The sequence below is a fragment of the Pseudochaenichthys georgianus genome, chromosome 16, assembly GCF_902827115.2.
Source record: "Pseudochaenichthys georgianus chromosome 16, fPseGeo1.2, whole genome shotgun sequence".
Lineage (NCBI taxonomy): Eukaryota > Metazoa > Chordata > Actinopteri > Perciformes > Channichthyidae > Pseudochaenichthys > Pseudochaenichthys georgianus.
In genome coordinates, this window is record NC_047518.2 from 14,582,314 (window position 1) to 14,604,351 (window position 22,038).

At 42.4% G+C, this 22,038-nt stretch overlaps 2 protein-coding genes across 4 annotated transcripts in view; both read right to left on the reverse strand.

Moving 5' to 3' along the window:
• The window catches only part of rspo2 (R-spondin 2), a 58,918-nt gene extending 44,069 nt beyond the window's left edge, over positions 1 to 14,849 (reverse strand). Inside the window, exons 1-3 of one of the 3 annotated variants that reach the window (XM_034103085.1) lie at positions 14,675 to 14,849; positions 14,462 to 14,560; positions 13,923 to 14,254 (exon numbers count right to left, since the gene is read on the reverse strand). In XM_034103085.1, coding sequence (XP_033958976.1) covers positions 13,923 to 14,022 — 100 coding nt within the window. In that variant the 5' untranslated portion in view covers positions 14,023 to 14,254; positions 14,462 to 14,560; positions 14,675 to 14,849. Of the gene's footprint in view, positions 1 to 13,922; positions 14,255 to 14,461 lie in introns of all 3 variants that reach the window. The other 2 variants (XM_034103086.1, XM_034103084.1) reach the window with 2 other exon arrangements.
• A 4,161-nt stretch (positions 14,850 to 19,010) lies between these two features.
• eif3ea (eukaryotic translation initiation factor 3, subunit E, a) overlaps positions 19,011 to 22,038 on the reverse strand; it is a 37,821-nt gene continuing 34,793 nt past the window's right edge. Inside the window, exons 11-13 of the mRNA XM_071205809.1 lie at positions 20,870 to 20,972; positions 20,273 to 20,407; positions 19,011 to 19,178 (exon numbers count right to left, since the gene is read on the reverse strand). Coding sequence (XP_071061910.1) covers positions 19,143 to 19,178; positions 20,273 to 20,407; positions 20,870 to 20,972 — 274 coding nt within the window. The 3' untranslated portion in view covers positions 19,011 to 19,142. The remainder of the gene's footprint in view (positions 19,179 to 20,272; positions 20,408 to 20,869; positions 20,973 to 22,038) is intronic.

Here is a 22,038-nt window from a genome sequence, read left to right on the forward strand (position 1 = left end):
GAAATCATTTAATCTGTGGGGAAAGAGTTCTTCTCTCTCTCGAGGACAGAGGCAAGATCTTTTATATATTATGTATATAAATATTCACTGGTGCCCAAAGTTCCTCAGTCTTTGACAGTAATCAATACAATACATAATTACGGATGAACTACAAACGAGGTGCGAAGTAAGAAACGAAAGGGAAAAGTCTGTACCTTTTGAATATTTCTATATTTACACTCCCTCAAATCCATTCAAGCTGTGGGAGAAATGTGTTTTCCCCCAACAGAAAGAAGAAAGAAGAAAAAAAGGGGAAAGGAGGTGGGTGGAGGAAAAGGTGGAGTGGCTCCGATTAGCCCACATGTTGGTAATTTATCACACATAAACCTCACACCTAATTTTCACACCTGTAGCTCAACGTGCTGGAAGTCTAGTAATTCACTCACTCAGTCACACACAGACACCCACACACACTTCGGAGAGGGACCTGGCCATACATTTCCCCCGGTGTGGGAGAAAAACGAGGACATCACAGACGAGGATCAGTAAAGTAAGCGAGCATACTTGGAATATTTTCACCCCATGTAACATTTCTCTGTCTCTCCCACCATAACCCGGGTTCACACTCCCTTTCCCATTTGTCATCACCTTGACTAAACTCATCCCGACTTCCAGATGACACATCTGAAAAACAGAGCTAGAGCTGGATGTGGATTTCTCATACTTGCCAGAACGCACAACCAACTGTAGCTGCAAAGCCAGACGGTTAGATACTCCTCACAGAGAATTTAAATCTAGATCTGAAGCTCAGTTTCTTAGCTTAGCTTAGCTTAGCATAAACTCTTAAAACAGGACGAAACAGCTAGCCTGCACCTCCAAAACCCCATTTTGAATGTGTGCCGCCAACCTCATAATTATTTAAGAGGGTGATATCAAAGGAAATGTCATAATATGTTCTGCTAAGCAAGGTTGTCTTCGTTTCCCACGGGAGACCTAATGTAGATATTGGATCCAGCCCAGTTATTTGGGGGGGATAGAAAAATAAATCTTTGATGTTTAGGTTTTTTTTTTGTGTGACAGGCACCATGTGTAAAAGTGAGACCATGTCTTTGTCATCTGTCCCCTGTGGTGCACTGCACTTTTGACCCTAGCGATCGCCTAACATCTCCCTGTTGTGCCCGGCGGGTGAGGAGGGGTGTGAGGTCTTGTTAAAGGGTTAATGAGGAAGAACTCTGTGAAGATAGAGTGAGGCAGTCAGCATAGGCTTTTTTGTTGTTTTTCGTTTAGTTTCCTTTCTTATTGTTTTGTCATCGTTATTGCTAAGAGCTATTTTCTTCCAATAGATCACATGTCTATCAAACAGTATGGCTTCTTCTCCTCCATTCTGTTGAAGAAACTTGAGTTTGTTTAAGTAGCGCTCTTTTGCTCCTGCTAATTAGCTGCAATTAGCATTTTTTATATTCTATTTATTATTTTAATTCTAATGATATGACGTTTGTGCTTTTCAAATCAAATCATATCAAGTTTTATTTATATAGCACATTTAATCTTTTATCTTGGTTATATGTTAAATGCAGAACGTTTACTTATTATCAAGTATTATTTTCCTGTGCTATGAAGTCACCACATTTCCTCCAACCTTCTTGTTGTCTCACCTAACTCTCAAATTGTTCCTACTAGAGCAATCGCCACACATTTTTTTTGATCATTTTGCTGATATTCTTTTACTTAAAGGGCACCTATCATGCTATTTTTAGGCAATAGCATAGGTCTCAGATATATAAATATATATAAAAAACATGTCTATGAAGTGTCTTTCTCAAAGTACCAAACAGATCACCCATTCTAGCCATGCCTCATATCCCTCTATTTCACTTCCTGTTTCAAAAGTGCTGATTTGGAGTATAAAGCTTTAAAAAAAAAAATCATAAAAAAAGGAGGGCGCTGAGCTCATGCAGGAGGTTCTACCAGCAAATACTGCCGTGATGAAACGCCATATCATGGATTATCAAGGGTTATTTCTGAAATAGTATGGAGCTCAAAGGCTTTCTCTCTTGCCGGTTATACCACAAGGTGAGTTCCTTTTTATTTCCTGCTTTTTCACACACATGCTCTCCAGTACAGGTTAGCTCTGAGTGTTAGCGATGCTAATGTAAACATGCACCGACCATATTATGTCCAAAACAGTTGGGCATTGTTTCTGATAGCAACGTTTGTGATAGGGCCGTGGGTGTAAAGCCAGTCTACATTTCCGATATTACGTCATATCGGACGCAAATCTGGATCGGCTCCGTTGTAGCCCCGTTTTTAGAGATTTGGGTTTGGAGGAAAAGAGAGAGGGTTTTATTTTCTGACGCTGCGTGAGTTCTCCGACACACCGGGGACACATATGTATGTATAAAAGACATCACAAAGTGCATTTTGCATGATAGGTCCCCTTTAAGCTGTCACCTGCCAATATTATGTTCCAGTTGTCTTTCAAAGTAAACATGTCTTGATTAATGCCGGAGGTTGTTTTCATACTGCCTTCGGAATTTTAACTACGATAAGTCTCACTATAACACATTATCATAATATAATTGTCGACAAATCCCAGTAGGGGGGGAGTTGGGTCCAAATAAAATGGGACCTTTCCCTAGGAGATTACTGTTCGTGTAAAACCGAAAGCCAACTTGGACTTATGTAGTTTCTGTACTCAAGTAAAGCTACTTTGGTATTTATTTTAACTCAAATTGAAACCATTTCCTAAACTTAACCTATAAGATGTGTTCCCTTAACAGCTTTTGCATTGCCGATGATTGCTTGTGTTCCTCGACATTCATAGCTAAATGTAAACAATCATACCAACCGTTGTATGAGAAAATGTTGAAGAACTTGAGGGTTATTCCAGTACACTTTAGAGAGAAGTTCACCTTAGGTGTTTTACAGGCCTGTGATCTACTCACCAAATCATCAAGTTAGACATTCTGTTCAGATTTATTTCTCTGTCCCCTCTGCAAAAAAATTGATTGGCAGAAGAGTGTTCATGTTCAAAGCCCCAACTGACTGGAATACTTTACCTGCTGCCATTAGATCTCTTGCATCATTGGGTATGTTTAAACATGCATTATCATCTCACTTTCAACTGGTCTGTACTTGTTATGAATGAAACTGATATTGATGAAACTGATTTGCTTGACTGTCTCAAATTGTAATGATTGTATGCATTGCTTGAATTTTACTTAACAGACTGTATGTGGTTTGTCTTGTGTGCCATGTTTTGCATTTTGTATTTTTGTTTATGTCTGTCTGTAAGTTGTTGCTGTTGTCGGGACCCCCTTGAAAACGAGATGGTGCATCTCAAGGGGTTTATCCCAATCAATAAAAATGTCTATATATATATATACACTTTGTGTTGTTAAATCCAGACGAGAGCGGCCAGCTTATGCTCTAGCAGGTGTCTGGATAACATCTGGCCTCATGTTCTCACACCACCACAAAACTGCACCTGAATGGCTGGCACTGCTGGGCCTTCTTAACAGGAACGGCTTGTGTTGGCTCTAAAAGGCCACACTCAGCCCTCAGAAGCACACATTTCTTCAGTGAGTATAAAATGGAATAAATGCTTTCATAAAGTACGAGTGGCCTCCACAGGCCAGCACATAACTGTGGTGCGAAGATAATTTCCTTTCAGTAAAAGTACTATGTGTGCTTCTGGGTGTGGAAATGTAATTTTATGCCAGAAAAAAGTGAGCTTTGGTATGCAGGTGAGATGGAAACTAAAGTTGGTGTTAGATATTGCGATAAGAGGAACTTTTGGATGAAGAAACAGAGACTTCCAAAGTATCTGGGTGGCATGAGTATCAATTCATGTAAACAACATATAAATGGATCTGTACCTGTCTTGTGCCTACACGCCACAGTGTTTACTGCAACAAAAGAGTGGCAAATTGCGTTGTCTGTATTGGCTGCTGTTCCAACAATGTTCCAAAGTGTCCGATGTACCAAAGAGCAATGCAATAACTCAACCACAGGAGTTGTTCCGTCTTCTATAAACAGTCAGAAAATATGTCTTAGATACAATCTCTTATTCTACAAAAAACCCTTTGACCTTAAAAGTTACGTAAGCTCTTTTTAAGAATAAACTGTTCCGGCCACTCATATGCATATATGCGTGTGACTTTGTGCTCGTTGATGATGATGATAACCAGCCCCTAAATGTCCATTACACTTCACTCCTGCCCATTACTGCACCAAGGCAGTACCATCTCTAAAGCTATTAGCTGGTAAACATGTAAACTACATGTGACCTCTGTCTACAGATACCTATTAGTTATGACTTCTGCGGGTGACAGCTGTTTACACAGCTAAGGCCGCTGCTCCTGAGACCTGGCCCCGGTCCAAATAAAATAATATCCAGTTAAGGAGAAGTCAGCCAAGATGTAATACAAGTGCATAACTAGGAGGGGGGAAAAGAGAGAAGGAATCTTGGAAATGTTAATGGATTTATTTTAAAGCGTTATACTTTTTCTGTGTAGCAGTATTCTCTACCGCAGCTTAGGTTCATTGTCTGGACCCTAAAACTAGATTAGTAAGAAACTCTGATGGAGACCGAAAAAAGTCAAAAGCAGTCACCACAATGTTCTCTTTTGACACCATGGGTGTATCTTGTCCTGAGCCTCGTTTGAGAGCGAAGCACAAAATACATACATGGGCTTTAGTCAACACAGACAACAATAAGACAAACAACGATTACAACCGCAGGAAAATAGATCAGAAATGCAGTGTATTACAGACCCAGTGGCACTATAAGAGACTTGTATCGGCTCAGGAGTCTGGTTATAACTCAAATGCATTCAGTGACGTGTGAACTGAAAGCACCATCCAATATGGATGATTGAAAGGTGGAAAAAAGTTTGAATTAGTAAACTTTTTTACCTGAAAAGAGAGAAACATTGTAAATAACAAAAAATTGCGCCAGTAAAAATAATACTAAATCAAAGCTCCTTCTTAAAAAAAACATTCTGTGACTCCAATGACCCACGTGGAAGCATTTTCATTGTTTTTTCCTGACCGTTTTTTTGGAATTTTCCTTTAATTTGTCGCCCAGGTTTCTTGAACATGCAACAACCAAGGCTGTTATTGGATTGTAGATGTCCAATTGTAAAATATCTGTGCCAGGACTTCCTATTGCTTGCACTGTTATTGTTTACAGATTGGCAACTGTAATGACTAAATGACTAAATGACTTTCTGAGTGCTTGTAAAAAGACAAATAGTTGTCAAATGATAGATGATGGTTTCCAAGATTGCATTTAGGTTAATGCGCTTGCTTATTTTACTCTCCACAGGACTGTTTACCTGCAAGAAAAATCCTTCTAAACCGGAGTGGTTTGTCTGTTTTAGGCTACCGTTGAAACATGATGGTGCAAAAAAGCGGACAATGTGGAAGAGAAGGGCTTGTTCTAAGCTAACGGAAAAAGGCTTCTTATTCCGAGTTGATTATACACAAAGGAAAATAAATTCTATCAACAAATGCCCCTAAATCTTACAAATTATCCTCCACCGGGAGACAGATTGAAGAAGAAATGATCAGAAAGTGGGAAAAAAGTGTTTTCTTATTTTTATGAAAACCTTAAAATATGACTTAGGCAATTATGCTATGAGGCTAACGATATGTCAATGTTGGGATTGAGGCTTGTTTCTGCTGCCCCCAAGTGGTCTAGAAATCAGCTATTCAGGTTTAACCGTGGCTTATGTGTTACTGCTTGAATTCTGGGATGCTAGTAGGTTAGCTAGAAGTTGTGTAAAGACAGAAAGAGGTGCTCTCTTATCAACGCTCAAGATGAGCATCGGTTATTGTGCTGTGAGCTGGAACAGCTCCCATGAAACAAACAAAACACTCGGCTACTTCGAGGATAAATATCATGTTCTGTAGGTTCCATTACATGATTGATCTACAAATATATTTGGTTTGCACTGATAACAGACTGATATATGTCTCCTTCAATCACTCCTCCACTGCTCTGTGCATCCTCTTCTCCCATCACTCTGCTCCTTCTCTTCTGACCACATACATCACAGGGGATGACCCTCAAAGACCTCTTTACATCTGACGTGCACGCTATGTTGCCCTCTCTGTTTATCCCCCCTTCACTCCCTGTCTTCTTCTCTCTCCACAGAGGGAGTCATAGAGACAATGAGCTCAATATCGCAGCCCAGTAATGACTCCCAGCCTTGTTCCTGATTAAAAACACACAGGGTGCTTCTGCACTCAGCAGGCAGCCATGAGGCCTTCCTTAGTTAGGAGATAGAGGAACAAGCCAGACTCAACAAAGCTTCATGCCCCAAAAAACAAAACAGAATCCAGTGTAAGCCTTACCCACTGAGTCAAAGCTCTTGTCCCAACTAGTCCAAGCCTAATTCCACAGGCAAGTCTTCATTTAGTCTAAGGGTGCCCAATTACCATCATTAACCCCAACCTCAGCCAAAACCATAACAGAGACTGACTACAGTTCCTTGCTCGGGTACATCAAGGGTGGGGTGAAAAAATACTGTCACATTTTTGCATTCCTTCAAAGTGTGTTGGGATATTTTTCACACTACTTCATCATCATATTGGCAGAACACTGTGAGGAAAAACTCACTTGTGTTATCAAGTATTCAAGAACTGAAGTGTATCATTGCGCCAGATTTGTTTCAACTCCACAAATGGACATGTCAGACAGTCAGCATGCGACTGGGGGCAGCTGCACCTTTACCTCCCCATGTCCATACTTGGGCCGCCAAATTACAGACAAGCTCTTCAGAGAGACCCGTTATTGAATCTGACCAGCTCACTTCCTCTTCATACAAAAGGCACTGCATGCTGGGATGTATTTTGATGCATGTAAGCATAATTAGAGGTCCCATAAAAGTAAGGAAAAGGGGGGGGGCGGGGGGGGAATAGTCTTGTCCATCTGTGGAGAGTAATGGGTGGGCATGGGGGTAGCGATCAGAGCCCCATGCCTCACTGTTTTTAGGGCGGCAGCCATTTGAACAGGCATTGATGCTAACAAGCTCCAAAGTAGAGTCAGTGTGTGTGTTTGTTTCTGCACACGGCGTGTATTTCCTCAAGGGGCCTGCTTGAGTTTCAGATTTCCAGGACGAGCAGATCAATGCAAAGTAAGTATGCACACAGAGGAACAGAGTGACATGGCAAACAAGAGTATATACAGTGTGGCCTTACAAACATTAGACATTAAGCATCCTTCCAAAGGCTCCTGGATTCCTTAATCGGAATTTAGGGAAGGTGAGTAATCGAATATATGGCCTACTAAATAGGATCAGTTACCAAGTCTGAGCAAAGTAGTTACAATACTGTAGTGTAGGAAATACACCTCTTTCCTCTCAAAGGTCAGACGTAATGATCCATACCACTTTCATGTCAAAGGGACTGTCCATTCTTCTGACGGACCATTATTCTCAAATCACAATATTCTGTAAAATGTCAGATTAGATTAAAAGCCACAAAAATACCCTGCAACACACAACAGTCTGTTGTTTTGGGGATTATTGGGTCGTGCAATATCAATATCGTGCAATATCATGGCACCAACTTCTATATGGTAAATATGAGGATACAGTTAGCAGCTAGCTAGCTCAGTTAAACATAAAGGCTTAAAACTCGGTTAACAGTTGAGCTTGAGAGGTGCAAGTAGGTGGATGTTTCTTCCTAGAGCCAGGCTAGCTGGTCCCCGCCGGTTCTAACGGTACGTCCACACAGCAGCTTTTCAAAAATCTTGAAAATCTTGGAGCTGGGCGTGTCTGACAGCTTGGGGATTTTTTGCGAGCAATGCGACCAACACCCAATCACATGAATCTCCCGCCCCCGACATACAAAGCAAAAAACCCCGGGGATTTTATGCGAGCAATATATATATATATAAACTCCCCAAACAGGCGAAAACCTACCAGTTTCACCCACTGCCTCTGCCACCTCCCTCCATGCCTGGTTCCTCCGGTTTGTATCCCGTTAATAGTTCTGGTCGTAAAGAACCGGGTGATTTGCTACCGTAATTTCTCGTTTGGAATATGAGGAAATGAACTGCGGTCTGGTTCTCCCTGCTTACACGCGGTTTGATTGGCTAGTGCTTCTACTGTCAGATTTGCATAAACGTGTTTGATTGGCTGACGCTTCCAGCTCAGCTTCAAAAGTTGAACATTGCTCAACTTTTGAATCCTGGAAATCTTCGCTTCGCTCCCCCACAATGCAGTTCGGCGAAAAGCGAGGCAAAGTGACGTCATCCCCATTCAAAGTCAATGGGCAGAGAAGCGTTGGAAGCGGTGGAAGATTCGCCTAAAGCTGCTGTGTGGACGTACCGTTACGGAGCGTCCACACTACAGCTTCAAAAAAAGCTTGGAGCTGGGCGTGTGTGTCTGGAGCTTGGGGATTTTATTCAAGCAACACGACCAACAACCAATCACATACATCTCCCGCCCCCGACATACAAAGCAAAAACCCCCGGGGATTTTATGGGAGCAATATATATATAAACTCCCCAAACAGGCGAAAACCTACCAGTTTCCCCCACTGTCTCTGCCACCTCCCTCCATGCCTGGTTCCTCCGGTTTGTATCCCGGTAGGTGAAGAGGGTCTGGTCATACAAAACCGGGTGATTGCTACGGCGATAGTTAGTTTCTCCTCCGACTTTTTTTGAAATATAGAAATGAACGGCGGGATATCTCTCCCAGCTTAGACGCGGTTTGATTGGCTACGGCTTCAGCTGTCAGATTTTCAGAAACGGGATTTGATTGGCTGGCGCTGGCTACTCCGGCGTCAGAAGTTGAACATTGTTCAACTTCTGACGCCGGAGACGGCGGAGACGGACCGCTCTGCTACCCACAATTCAGTTCGGCGAAAAAGCGAGGCAACGTGACGTCACCCCATTGAAAGTGAATGGGCAGATTGGAGTTTTCGACGCTGTCGACGCTGTAGTGTAGACGGGCCGTTAGTCTTTTTGCTAAGCTAAGCTAACCATCTACTGGCTCCAGCTACATATTTCATGCACAACTGTTGATTTCTCATGTAACTCCTAACATAAAGCAAAGTATTATATTTAATAAGTTTTCAGTTTAATGCAGTTACTTCATTTTGTAATAAGAAAATGGGAAATTGGTAATTTTTAACAATTCCCCAGATCAAATTCACTGGGGAAAAAACACAATGGATGCTTATTGTACCCACGTCATTACCTCTAAACAGCTCTTCACTGAATTAATTTGGAGGTGTGTATTAGTAATGCGAGTGGTACATAGTCTGGAAGTGCATTTCAGTGTAAGCCTGAGGGGCCCCGTCTCCTGCTCTGGGCAGTTCTCCTACCTGTGAAGCCTTTGCATGAGTAATCTTTTCAAAAATGTTCCTTTTGTCTTGTTGTTTTATGTGTGGCACTTCGAAATGATTCCCACATTATATTTTTTACGGCCCAATAAACTTGAGAGAATCGGCCCAAATTGGCTGGTCATATTTAGAAGCTTTATAAGGAAGCGTATTAAGGTGTAATTGCTTCGAGGGAGTGGGCATAGATACAAAATCGCCCCTGCGCTCTGCGGGGACACTACCGTTTGGTCTGCTGCTCAGGAGTTTCCAATCACCATGAGGAAATATGGAGTGTATTAGATGATTTTATATAATGCGTTCTTTTTATTTCACATTTCCGAAAAAAATGAAGTTTTACGGAGCGGTAAAATGTAGCCTAAAATAAAACCATCTGTTTGGCGCTACGCTTTGCCAGCATATGGGATGACAATGATTGTCATGTGAATTCCCCTCAACAAAAAAATGCTCACAATGAATGTTTCTTTACCGTGGTGGAAGTGTGCAGAAATGTTACAAAACAAGCTTTCTCATCCATGTGAAATACTGAAATATGACGCAACACATTTATATGATTCTCAGCTCTGCAACTCATTCAAACTCCCAAACCTTCTCCCAAAAATGTGGGATACAGGAATCATTTAGCCAATTCGATTCATTAGAAGCAATCGAATTGTTCCGATACAGGATAGACCGGAGGGAAAACGAATACAAAGTCAAGCGTATCATCAGTCACGTGGTGCCCCAAATAATCTCTCATTGTGTCTTTCTCACCAGCCGAAAGTTCATGCCACTGCATGTTTCTTCCTCTGCTGGCTTTTTTTTTTTCCGGCAGTGTAGCATGGCATGAACGCACTGAGGGGCCTTTCACCGGATTCATCTGATACCGCTGTGACTCGGAGCAGGAGCTGCGCTACAGCCCGGGATCGACATGCATGGGTTAGTAGGTCAAACAAGGAGCTAGTCTTTCGACAGAGTTCGGAGGCTGGGTCAGACTAATGTGATTTATCAATACGGCACATAAGTGAATCATTGTCCTTAATGGCCATGATAATCTCCGAGACCGACCGTGGACGTGATTGGTCGATGAGTTGGGGGTGGGATGGGGTGTGTGTGTCAATGTCCTGGACTTGATGTCTTGATTAGAGCATCGGGAACATGCACCTGCTGGGTGTCCGTGTGTCTCAGTGTATTTTTTCTCACACACACACACACTCAGATTTACACTTATGGAAGCCTGGGAGAGAAAGACAAGAGCTCTGTTCCTTGACGCCGGAGCTCAGGCTCAGGTCAAGACTCTGCTCGCTGTAATCCCTCTCAGGTGATGCTGTTCACATTCAGCCGTTTCCAGCTGATCTGCTTAAATATGCCGTCCTCATCCCCCTAAAAACCCCCACCTCTCCTCAAACTGGCACAACTTCTTCCATGATGTCAAATCTCAGATCGCTTTCCAGCATTGCCATTTAAGTGATGAGTAAAATAAAAAAAACTCTTTCTGTTTAAAAGGAGTTTTAAAAAAGAAAGAAACAGGGCTCACATCACCTGGATTAGAGTGGCATCATGTGAGAAAGCCTTGTTAAAAGACGTGCCATCAGAAGGGCCTTTTTCACTTTTTCCAAAGGCAAGGGTGGCAATGCTGGCCTCCCTGTTAAGCACTTAATCAACGTATTATATTGCGCTGAAAGAAGCGGGTTCCAACATTAACACTTACACCCTCAAACCTGGGACTTCATGTGAGCTTTCAGCACACTGAGGACTGATTTCCAGGGCTTGGAAAGAGGGGCCGCAATTTATCTGCGTCCAAACACGCTCTAGTTTTAACATTTATACAGCCAAAGACCGACTTTAGATGTCCAATGTCTTCTTTTTTGTGCATTTCTATCATAAACCACAATCACAAGTGTCTTAAAGTATCAAGTTCCTGGATTCTTTGTTGAAATAAGAGCACATTCAGCCACACATTAGGACTATTTTCTGCATATTTTTGCATCAAAAAGTAACCACACGCCCTTGTTGCCAAAGGTGCGAAATGTCATGACCTCACTGCCTCCACCCTGCTAGGCTGCATTAGTTTCATCTAATCACTTTTATCCTTCTAAAACATCTGGGAACGGTGTTGAAGTGACAGATTACACAGTCGAATGTGATCCGAAACATTCTGCTGCCTGCTGGGAATTCAAATGTGGGGGCTTTCTGGGTAGACGCGGATGGGGTTAACGGTATCACATGGCAACTTTTCACCACTCTCCGCTGCTATTACCTATTCATTGCCTGTTCAAAACATCTCAGGGCCCCACTGCGCTGTTCCTCCAGGCAGCGCTGGTACTCGAGCCCTGATTTTATGTAGTCAGCAGGTGGCATCATTAGCCAGAGAATAAAAATGAAAAGTAATACCCTTGTGTCTCGCTATGATATCATAGAAGGGCTCATTGGCACCATTTCCTCCCTTCCAGTGGGGCCGGATAGGAGGTAAGGAGGTGTAAAATTAATATGTTCTGTCATGTGTTCGACATGAAGAAAATGTATATGCACAATTAGCCAAATGGGAGGTTGGGTCCTGCCATGCAGTGAGACAAGATCAGCCCAGAAACCGCACAAAGATCCCAATCTCGCCTCATACATCCCAGCATGCTCCAGTCATACGCAATGACTCTTTTTCTCCTTGACATCCTGTAATTATCATGGCATTCTCCATCCCTTTCACCTCACTTGGTCATGTGGTTTGCACACACAGTATATTAATGGCAAAAAACGTGTCTTTTGCATGCGTGTTAAAGAATGAAAAAAGACATAACGCAGGATGTGTTTTGTTACCCATAAAACAGCTATGCCTGGGGAGCGGAGTGTGCAGGGGCCAAATTGAGTTTCGAACAACGCGTCTGGGTCTCAACACTCCTGAGCGGTTTGGATAGCTCCGGCGTGCATGCCAGACAGGCTGTGTATAAAGCTGTCACAGGAACCTTGAGGGCTAGAAAAATATTCAAGCATTGCTGGGCCTATTGGACGATGATCTCTTACACATGCTTCTTTCAATATAACCGTGATAAATAAAGGTAGGAAATACCGAAAAGTTGGACGGCTGCCAATGCAAGCTAGAATGGCACTTTTGGCTCAAAAAGTCATGCGAAACACACATACACTTTCAACATAACCGTGAGGGGGCCAAACATGTACACATTTGCATGGGATTAGTTTGACAAGTGTAACATCCGTTTCTGAGGGCTGGGGGGTGTAACAATGTGTAGCTTATAGAACTCAGCCTAAAGCTGTTCTGGAGGTCAAATGTGTAAATTGACCTCTTGATCTCATCCCCATTGGCAACCACCCCCCCCCGTCCTCTCTCCCACAGATACACACAAACTCGTTTTGCTGCTTCACCATCAAAAATATCCTCGAAATGTAAGCAGGTTCCTGGAAAATGTATGTACCATCTAATAAAACGACATTGTGTGTACACAATCACACAGAAAGAAACACATAGAGGAGTTAAAAACGTGTGTGTGCCAGTACCCCGCAGTGATTGTCTGATTATTTGCAGATGGGCAGTGGAGGGCTCGCTCGAGTGTGGAGGTTCCCCTTGGCACGCAGCGCATATGATTAAATCTGTGATTGCCTTACAATTTACAAGAACCGCTTTCTCCTTCTGCTCTGACTTTAAATGTTTCTACTGTACTATATACTTTGCTTTACTGTGCCCAAAAAGTCCGTGCCCCTTGCGCAATTCGGACTCCTCTGACGGTCACCCTCGGAATTATGTCACCGGTCTGCTCAGAGGGCTCAGCGGGGGCCACTTTTACTAATCCCACTGTCTCCTCGTTCATTCAGAGTATGGACTAGTATTTACAAAGGGGCTGATCCCCTCCTCAACTCCTGCGCCTCCGCTGAGCGATTGTTATGCGGGTTTCCTACCAACTGTTCAAAGTGGTTATGAGATCAATTAAAAGCAGCTTAAGGGGGTTGGAGTGGAGATGGGCAATTCATAAGTCAGATGAAGGGGATTCCGTGTCTATTCATTAAATAACTCCAACAATACCAACCCCTCCCCTGTTCCTGATGTAAACTGCCAGCTTTCTCTGACCGATCCGCGCCAGCAGCTTTTGAGCAGTTTCACATGTAAATAATATTCGGAGCCCTTTGTTGGGGGCCACATAATCGGGAAGTGAGCGTTAATAGCCCTTCTGACATCGTGGTTTTAAATACAATTAACCGATCCAATGACGAAACGTATTTTTATATTCATTTTTGGAGAGCCACACGCGTGGCCAATTTTGCACACATTTTACGCATTAGCTACCGGCCCTTAACTCGTTACATAATATGGAAAATCTGTTTTTAGGAGGTTGATCAATAATATTAGATGCTGCGAGACTCAATTGCAACTTACATTTGATTGAAGAGTGCGTTTCTATAATGTTCCAATATTGGATAGGCAGGTCTCACCTGTGCGTATTTAGAAACAACAGAAAAAGTCATAAATATTTGTCTTAAAGCTTCCTTTTTTTGCGCAGAAGCCGATGTTTAACAGAATATTTGAGTAGGACTGTTGCCTCCCGTGACCCACACACACTCCTCAGGCATCTGTTAAAGCCCCCCTCCCTCTCTCCTCTTACCTCTTTTGTTTCTCTTCCAGCGGTGCGACGGCGCCTGACAGTTGCTGTACTCCATACAGTTCAATACGATCAGCACAAATGAGAAGAGTCGAAACTGCATCTGGACGGTGATCTGTTGTCCGGACTCCAGAAGAAAAAAAAGAAGATGCCAGCAGATGTGGCTCAGGACGAATTCTTTGACTTTCTAATGTCCTCCTCCAGTTTTTTCTTTAAGTCGATCCTCAAATGTGTCAATCATCAGACGGGATGCGACATGTTATCGCGCCGCCGATTGGGATCATTTTATGAAGCGCGCTGATCCTCCAGTCAATAAAAGTGTCCGCTTTGTTGCGCTGCGGGGAGAATGACAAAGGAGGTTAACTGTGATAACACTGTAATGAAATCAACACCTTCCTAAACAATGATGCTTTGGGGGATAAGAGGGGGGGGAGAAAAGATCTTCTGTGTGTTAATGTGGATGCAAACGCCCCTTCCAAAAAAATAAAACAAGCGCAGCCGTGCGTAATAGTCGCTCCGTGGAATAACGTGTCGGTGTATACCTTGCAGTGTGTAATTCCGCTCCGGTGCACTTTTTGTTAGGTTCCCTCTGAGTGCAAGTGCGGCTCGGGAACATGCAGCATCCCTCTTTGTGTGAGAAACTTGTTAAGAGAAGTCCGAGAAAGAGGGAAAAAGGTGGTCGTGTTAAAAAAGGAGGGGATTTCCTTTCCCCTTTTCTTTCCTCTCTGTAAAAAAAAAGCTTAGATTCCCTGTACCTGCGTTTCCTCACTCAAGTTATCCGCTCCGTGTTTCTGTAGTAAGAGCAGCAGAAACTCACATGTGTTTGCTTTCTGTAAAACGGGGAAGGAGAGCCAGTGAGCGCAGAGTGAGTGGCGGGGTTGCTGCTGAACTCCAGACTGGTCCTGATGCTTGCTGCCTTTTTGTTCATATAGCGCCGTGCCGCTGTCACGTGTGGATATTTTTCTCGTTTTGTGTTTCTTCTTATTTCAGATGTTGGAGATGACATTTAGTGTAGTCAAACCCCCACCCCCCTGCGCGCACTCACCACTCACCCACAGTGCCCGGTATATGAGGTCGCCTCTGGGTCCTAGTGTAGCTAGGTCTACATCACAGGGAAAAATAGTCGTTTTAAAAAAAGAAAAGAAAAAGTGGAAAAGGGATTGCAGCTTGTCTGCGGCGGAGAAAGAACATCTAGGGTATTTTTATATTAAATTATTTATGAATTAATGGCGATCCCATTTTCTTATAATATTAAACACAACAAAAAGTGATTCTTTTTTTTATTTACAAATACATTATAGGCCTACATACATTACAAGTTAAAGTGTCTCAATTTTAGATACAAAATAACTCAGTTAATCTAGTTATCTCGGCCCTATTGAATAATTGGAGGTTTAACCAAGAAAAAGGCAATTATCTACACAATGTGCGTAATGATGGGGGCCCGCAAATCAACCATCTCGTCACGCCTGTTTTATTGCGCACCCAGCAATACACCCCCCTTCCTCTGAAATTAATGGTAATCGTTGGGGTGGCTGTAATTGTGGGACATGAATAAATCATTCAATAATTTCAGACATTTTTTTCCTCCAGGGCCTCTCACAACATGTGAGGTGGTCAATGGAGGCAGATTGTCCTTCAGTTAGAATGTACCTTGTGTTGGGTTGGGTTTGGGGGGGGCATACGAGAGGGCTGGCAACGATCCATCGCTCTATTCTGTGACATTCAAATACTGTCTGTAAATTACAGACCAGAGATGAAATGTGACAATGGTGTTCATAAAGTTAGTCAAAGAGGCTCGTTGGAGAATAATCACATTGTAGTTATGGGGAAATGTATTTGAAAAAACAAAACATGTATGGCATTATTTGCTTCACCGTCTAATAGCTTATTGGAGAGGAAGATGTGAATGCCCTACCCCCTTCTGCCACTAGGTGTGGCACTTAATCTGTTATTTCTTTCAGGAAATGATTCACATGTGAGTTATATCTTCCATGAGTGATTACATGAGCCAAACTAGTGTAAATCAAGGAACAAACTTTCATTATTAAAAAATATAATGTTTTGATAAAACTGTTAAAAATGTAAATGTTTTTGTCCTCACAGAGAAGACACATATACCTACCTCCCATTTTAATATTAAACATAATAATTCAAATATTGATTTTGCCAAATAAACCAGTTAACAAAAACATATCCTTTAGTTAGAAAACGCACTCGTTTCCATTTGGACCTGCTTAAGAAATATATGTGGGGAAGGGGCGGGGGGGCCTCTAACAATATGTAAAAAAAAAAAAAAAAAAAAGGATGAATCGTGGTTTCCTTGCCAAACACTGCAGTGACCTTTGTCCTGCCTTTGTTTATTTATTTATCCAGAGAGCAGCGACAGACATTGTGGTGTACCCACTGCCTTGGGTTTGGGTTCCTCTCCTAAAACAACATGAGAGAGTGCACGGCTAAGGTGAACGTGATAATTTAGGCCTCGGGGCACTTTTATTTTCATGATGTGTCATGGAGAAGGGGGCCGGTAAACCAATCACTTTATTCTCTCCATCCCTCCTCCTCCCCTCCCTCCCGTTGCAGTGCACATAAGTGGGGGTGACGTCAGCATTCGGATGGTCTGGCTCCGAGCCCTCAGTGCCATAACAGCAATGAGGGGAGCTGCTCTTACACCCGGCCCCCACCCTCCGTCACACATCCATAATTGGACGCTCTTTAGCGTGGGCTCTCGTCACAGTTTACTAGGTAAGAGGGAAAATGGTCCCAAACCACAGTGGTCATCTCCAATCTTGAAAATGTCAAGGCAGAGGATGAGGAAAACTGGGAAAGTTCAAGTTATACTTAGAAACTCCATGTTTGTGGCAAGAGGCAAACTTCAATGTCCAGAAATAATCTAGCATGACATTCACAAACAAAGCTGCTTTGTAACGTTAAAGACCTGAAATACAGTTTATTGTTACTGTGAAATGTAGCTGACAAAACTGCCTTACCTCGAAGTCTATTTGAACAGGAGCTTGATTTGAAAAAGGAATTGGGAAAATTGGAAATGTAAACATCTCCAATATAAAAAATGTAAATTAGATGAAGATTACATGATATGGTATGATCTTTCGAATATGCAAATCAACGCTTGTACAGTACAATTGTAAAATTCTGGAATATGAGATAGTAAACAAGCTCCCCATTTCCCTGTAAGGGATGAATACAGTATGTCTTCTTCTTTCTTCAGATGGTACCGTTTTCGTGTTGGGAAGTCTTCCGATGTTGGTTTGTTCATGATATGAAAGCCGTAATGCTGAACGCTACAAAGAACATGTATGTTATTGTTATGAGGGTTTGAACAACACGTTGATAACGTTTTCTGCGAATGTTTCAAGTCGGGATCGAATTTTGACAGCATTTTCTAACACCATGGGAATGCAGCCAAATGTCGTATCGTAATTTCTCTGAAAGTGAGATTTAGTGATTTTAGTAATGTGATATAGTCAAAGTATATTTTGAAAATGCAATTCAGCCCACATAGGCATGTTTTTGGTTGACAAATGCTACTTAAAATTTGCCCTGAAACCCAATTTGTCTATTAGATTACGGGATCCTAAATGAACACAAACAAGTTAGTTGTTTCATAAAAAGAATAGAGGTCAGATCTCAGAGTCCAATGCCTTCACAAGCTCCCGTTTCCTGTGTAGGGAAGTCATACTGCTTGTTAATGAGCTTCAAGTTGTATTGTTGAACGCTAAAAATAAGAGGTTGTATTGTTAAGAGCGCTTAAAGAACATGTTGATATTGTTTGCTATGAATGACATTTTGAAATTGTTGTTATACCAACACCACAAGAATGCAGCCGAAATGTCCTTTTGCAATGTCAATGAAAGTGAAATGTAGTGATTTAGATCTTTCGATTTAGGTCTCTTCAAATCCCTTCAACCAAGTTGGGCTTTTTGTTTTTCCGTAAACCTTTTGACAAAACAAGAGCCAAAAACATTACCTCCTTGGCGAACAAGGCATCCCAGCAATGATACAGACAAGTGTAAGATCCTTTACCAGATCCTTAACCAGTTTTCCTGGGTTTTAAGCCAATATGCTAATCGGATTCCCATTTCTTTTAAATGTTTTACTTCTAAAAAAACATTTAGTGTGCTCCACCATTCAGACACGTTGCAGTTACCACCTTGAAGCACTGTGGTTGGTGGCCGTGACTTATTATAGGTCAAAACAAAGCCAATGGAAAGGAAAACAGAGTGGTGCTGAATGACTGGAGCTTCATGCTTTTGGTCTCGTGGATCGGGACTAGGTGCGTAAACCACCTGCATGTTTCACAGTGTTGACTGACGTTAAGCAGTGCAGCCTCATTCCCTCTTAAAAAGACGTTTATGGCCCACAGTTTGGAACTTTTTCTATGGCAATGATTTAAGAGGTAGGGCTGAAAACCTGTCCTTTTTTCTTCTTTGCTGAAAAACATATTCCTTGTTAAAGAGTCATTTCATGTAGAGATGACACATTCCACTTTCAGACTTAGCCTAATAAAGCAGGTGCATTTCTACGTAAAATCCTTGTTTAGTATAAACAAGATACACCAAGTAGAGGTAAATTAAAGACATGTGAAGGAATGAAAGCCTGTTTGTGAGCAATTGTGATAAAGAAGGAGGAACAGAGAGGCGGAGGACTGAGTTATGAGAAGGTCGAAGGCAAGGAAGAGCGGGGGCGGGGCATTAAAAAGATTGTGTCCGTCTGGCTAATGGTTCTTTGTGGCTCTCATGTCCTCAGATGGGCAGAATGACTGGCAGAGTGTGTGACCGCTGCTAACTGTACATCACCTCTGCTTGCCCCCATCCAGCTGACGTCCCACTCAGAGAGACTGCCCGCCACGCTGAAGGGAACCACTAAAAACACCATAAAACCAACAGACTAAACAGCCATTCATCATTACTGCGCACACATGAGCCGCATTGCACACAGCAGTCTTAACTGTCCCAGTCGGTGACTCAATGCGCACATTAAAACTTCATCAAGTATTACAGATAGAAAAAGGTCTGACCACTCAGACCTCAAACCGCCGCTTGTAATGTCGAGAAATAAGGCAATCATGGGTGAAAATGGTTATGTTGGTCACTTTTATTGAATTGGTGATGCCTTAAACAAGTCAGCACTGTGCTTTATGAGATACAAAGATTGGAAAAAGTTCCAATGTAAAACAGGATGGATCCATCTTCACTGTGTCGCTTAAAATCCAGTTTCGGTACCTGCCCAGTTGGGTGTCTGCAACAAAAGAAAGAGGAACATTAGAAGATGACGGATAGCGATCAAAACAAATGTTTGTGGGAAATGTGAAAAAGTATCATACATGTGCAAGCAGTTAAGTGCTGACGTTTTTCTCTGCGAGAGTTGACAGGGACCCTAAGCAGCCGGCCCAGATGGTAGGCAGTAAATGCTCTCTATGTAAGTGATTTGTAGCCTTGAGGACAGCAGGATGTAATGGTGCTCTGTGAGCCCTTTGCAGACTCTTTTGTCTAATTACAAAAACTCCTTAATGAGGGGGGTCTTTTTTTTAACGGGAAAGGGTTATGGCAGCACTCCCGCGGCAGATATTCAAACAATAGGGTTAGGGGTAATTGAGCACATCAAAAGACAGCCACTCGAGAGTTAAAAAGTAAACATTTAACATGTCTGTTGTAACTCCGTGGCCTTGGTGCTGTCAGGTGTCGGGCCCATCAATCTGATGTGACAGACGTGCGTGTCTTCAAGGAGTGGGGAGGCAACGGCTCACGGTTCAGAGTATGTGCGTGATTATGACACTCTGTGTAGTTGGGAGTGCTTGAACGGTCCTACATACCACTAAAACACACAAGGTCAACATCAAAAACACACAAGGTCAACATCAAAAACACACTTAAGTGGAATGACTGGACCCTGAGCCAGACATCTGCAGCAGGTCCTAAGTGCAGGGAACTCCAGGATTTAAGTAATGTGCACCAAAAGCCTGTGTGAGGGTCCACCTTATTTACGCTGCTGAGCTGAGTCACAGAGCCCAGGCATCGTTTTATGGTTGTTTGGATTCTACCTTGTCATTAGGCCTTTGAAGAGCAATGGAGAAGGATGAAAGCGTCAGCTCTGTTAAACTTGCTCTTACTGGCTTATTTCATGTAAAGAGAGCTTTTGTTGATGGTTGTTCATCAACATTCTTTGGCCTTGTTCTTTCGAGCTGATCATTTTGAACGCTTTGATCTGCCCCTGAGTTCGTGTTGACCTTCTCTGCAATCTGATCGGTTTATAAAAAGGGAGGGATGGTTGCCTTCAGCAACAGCCTGTGAAGGGTGTGTAATTTTTTTGTTTACAGTGCGTGCGTTACTCACCTCGGTCTTGGTGCTCTGGGCCTGCTTTTTCTCAATGTTCACGGCCAACATTTGGCTGCGGAACGACAGGCTCTTGGTCTTCTCAATCACCTGCTGGTAAGGTGAGATGGCGTTGTTCCCCATGACCACATGGCCCTAGAAAAAACAGACAAAAAGTGCACAATGGTTTCACAAAAACGATAAAAAAAGCCAATGACATTTGGTCTGACAGACACGCCATCCTACAAACACCAACCAGTGGTCCTGTTCACATCGACTCTACTCTAATTCTATGTCATTCTGGAGGACTGGGCTATGATTTTGCTGATTACAGAGAACTGTTGTGATGTGGAGTCCAAAGCATGTTGGTTCAACAAGGAGCCTCACAAAAAGGACCTAGCAAGGGTGATATATTATGGTTACAATGTCCTTACCCTTCAATTACAAAATCCGGACATAAATAATGCCTCCTATGCCTCTGAAGTCACACATGAGGAGCATCTAAAAGCTATTTGACTGTCAGTACCACCCCCGGGTTGCAGAGGGACATTTAAAAAGCTTTAATTAATTAGATAAGTGCTGAGCCGGTTAATTGAGGAAGAAGACTGGAGGTCTCACCAGTTTGGAGTCTATCTTCGCATCCAGCCTGGCGTTGCGGATAAGATTGACGATCCATCTCTCAGCGTCCTCGGGCGTCATGTTCAGTTTATCTGCCAGCATGCTGTTGAAGAAATAGAGATACATGAGACCAGAACCCATCTATGATACTTTGTTCGAGTCAAAGTTTGACTTTCCTAGTTGAAGTAGCCAGTTTCTGACCTTCAATCAAACCTCCGACCTTCAAGCGTTCCAGGTACACCACATCAAACAAAAACATGGCTCCGAACGGATGTTTCTTTTGCAAGTGTACTCTCAATTAAAGTCTTACCAAAGCAGCCTCCCCTTTTTGAAGGATCAGGTTTTACCATGTTATTGATTTTTTTCAATACAGGAATATATCTTGTACATTGTCTTTTAGTTGATGGTTTACCATTACAAACGTGGGCGTCCAATGTTGTGTGATTTCAGACAACTACTACTTCATGAAGTTGGGGTAGATTGATTTCATCTGAATTTAGGAAGGTGAACTTTCAGCGTTTCATTGTACTTTTTCTGCTAGAAGGTTGAAAATAATCGAGTTCCGAGTTGTCCTGAATGCAGCACAAGCCAACAGAAAGGGTAGGAGGGCCTGTCTCCGTGCTGGACAGATTGTCCCAGAAAATGAAGTGAGGACGCAATAATTTTGGCCATGGCTAAATCATTAGGCCACTGGCTGAATGAGATTCATATTACCATATTCTAACACATCAAAAAAGAAATGAATTCACCCCCTTTATCTTTTGAGGGATACTTTTGCCTTACACATATTGTAACATTTTCTTGCTCAAATGACATGTCTAAAGAATGCCATTTCATGGTTTAACCAAACAACCTGAAAGTACTACTCTCATTATTACTAAAGCACGTCTGTCTTTACCAAAATATGTTTTTAATCTGCACAGGGCTTTTATTCAAATCAAAGACAGTAACTGCAGATGTTACAAATACCTCAGTAAGAGAAGTCATTTGCAAACAGACAATTAATTAAACTGGCCTGCCAGTGTTGATGCATATAGGAAATATGTAGTCGCAACAAATAACTCAGTCAACACCACACTACATATGATGGATGTTTCCCATTAGGCGCCAAGTGACATTATTTCCCATTGACATTGCTAATAAATGGCCGGCGTATTGTGTTGGGGCAA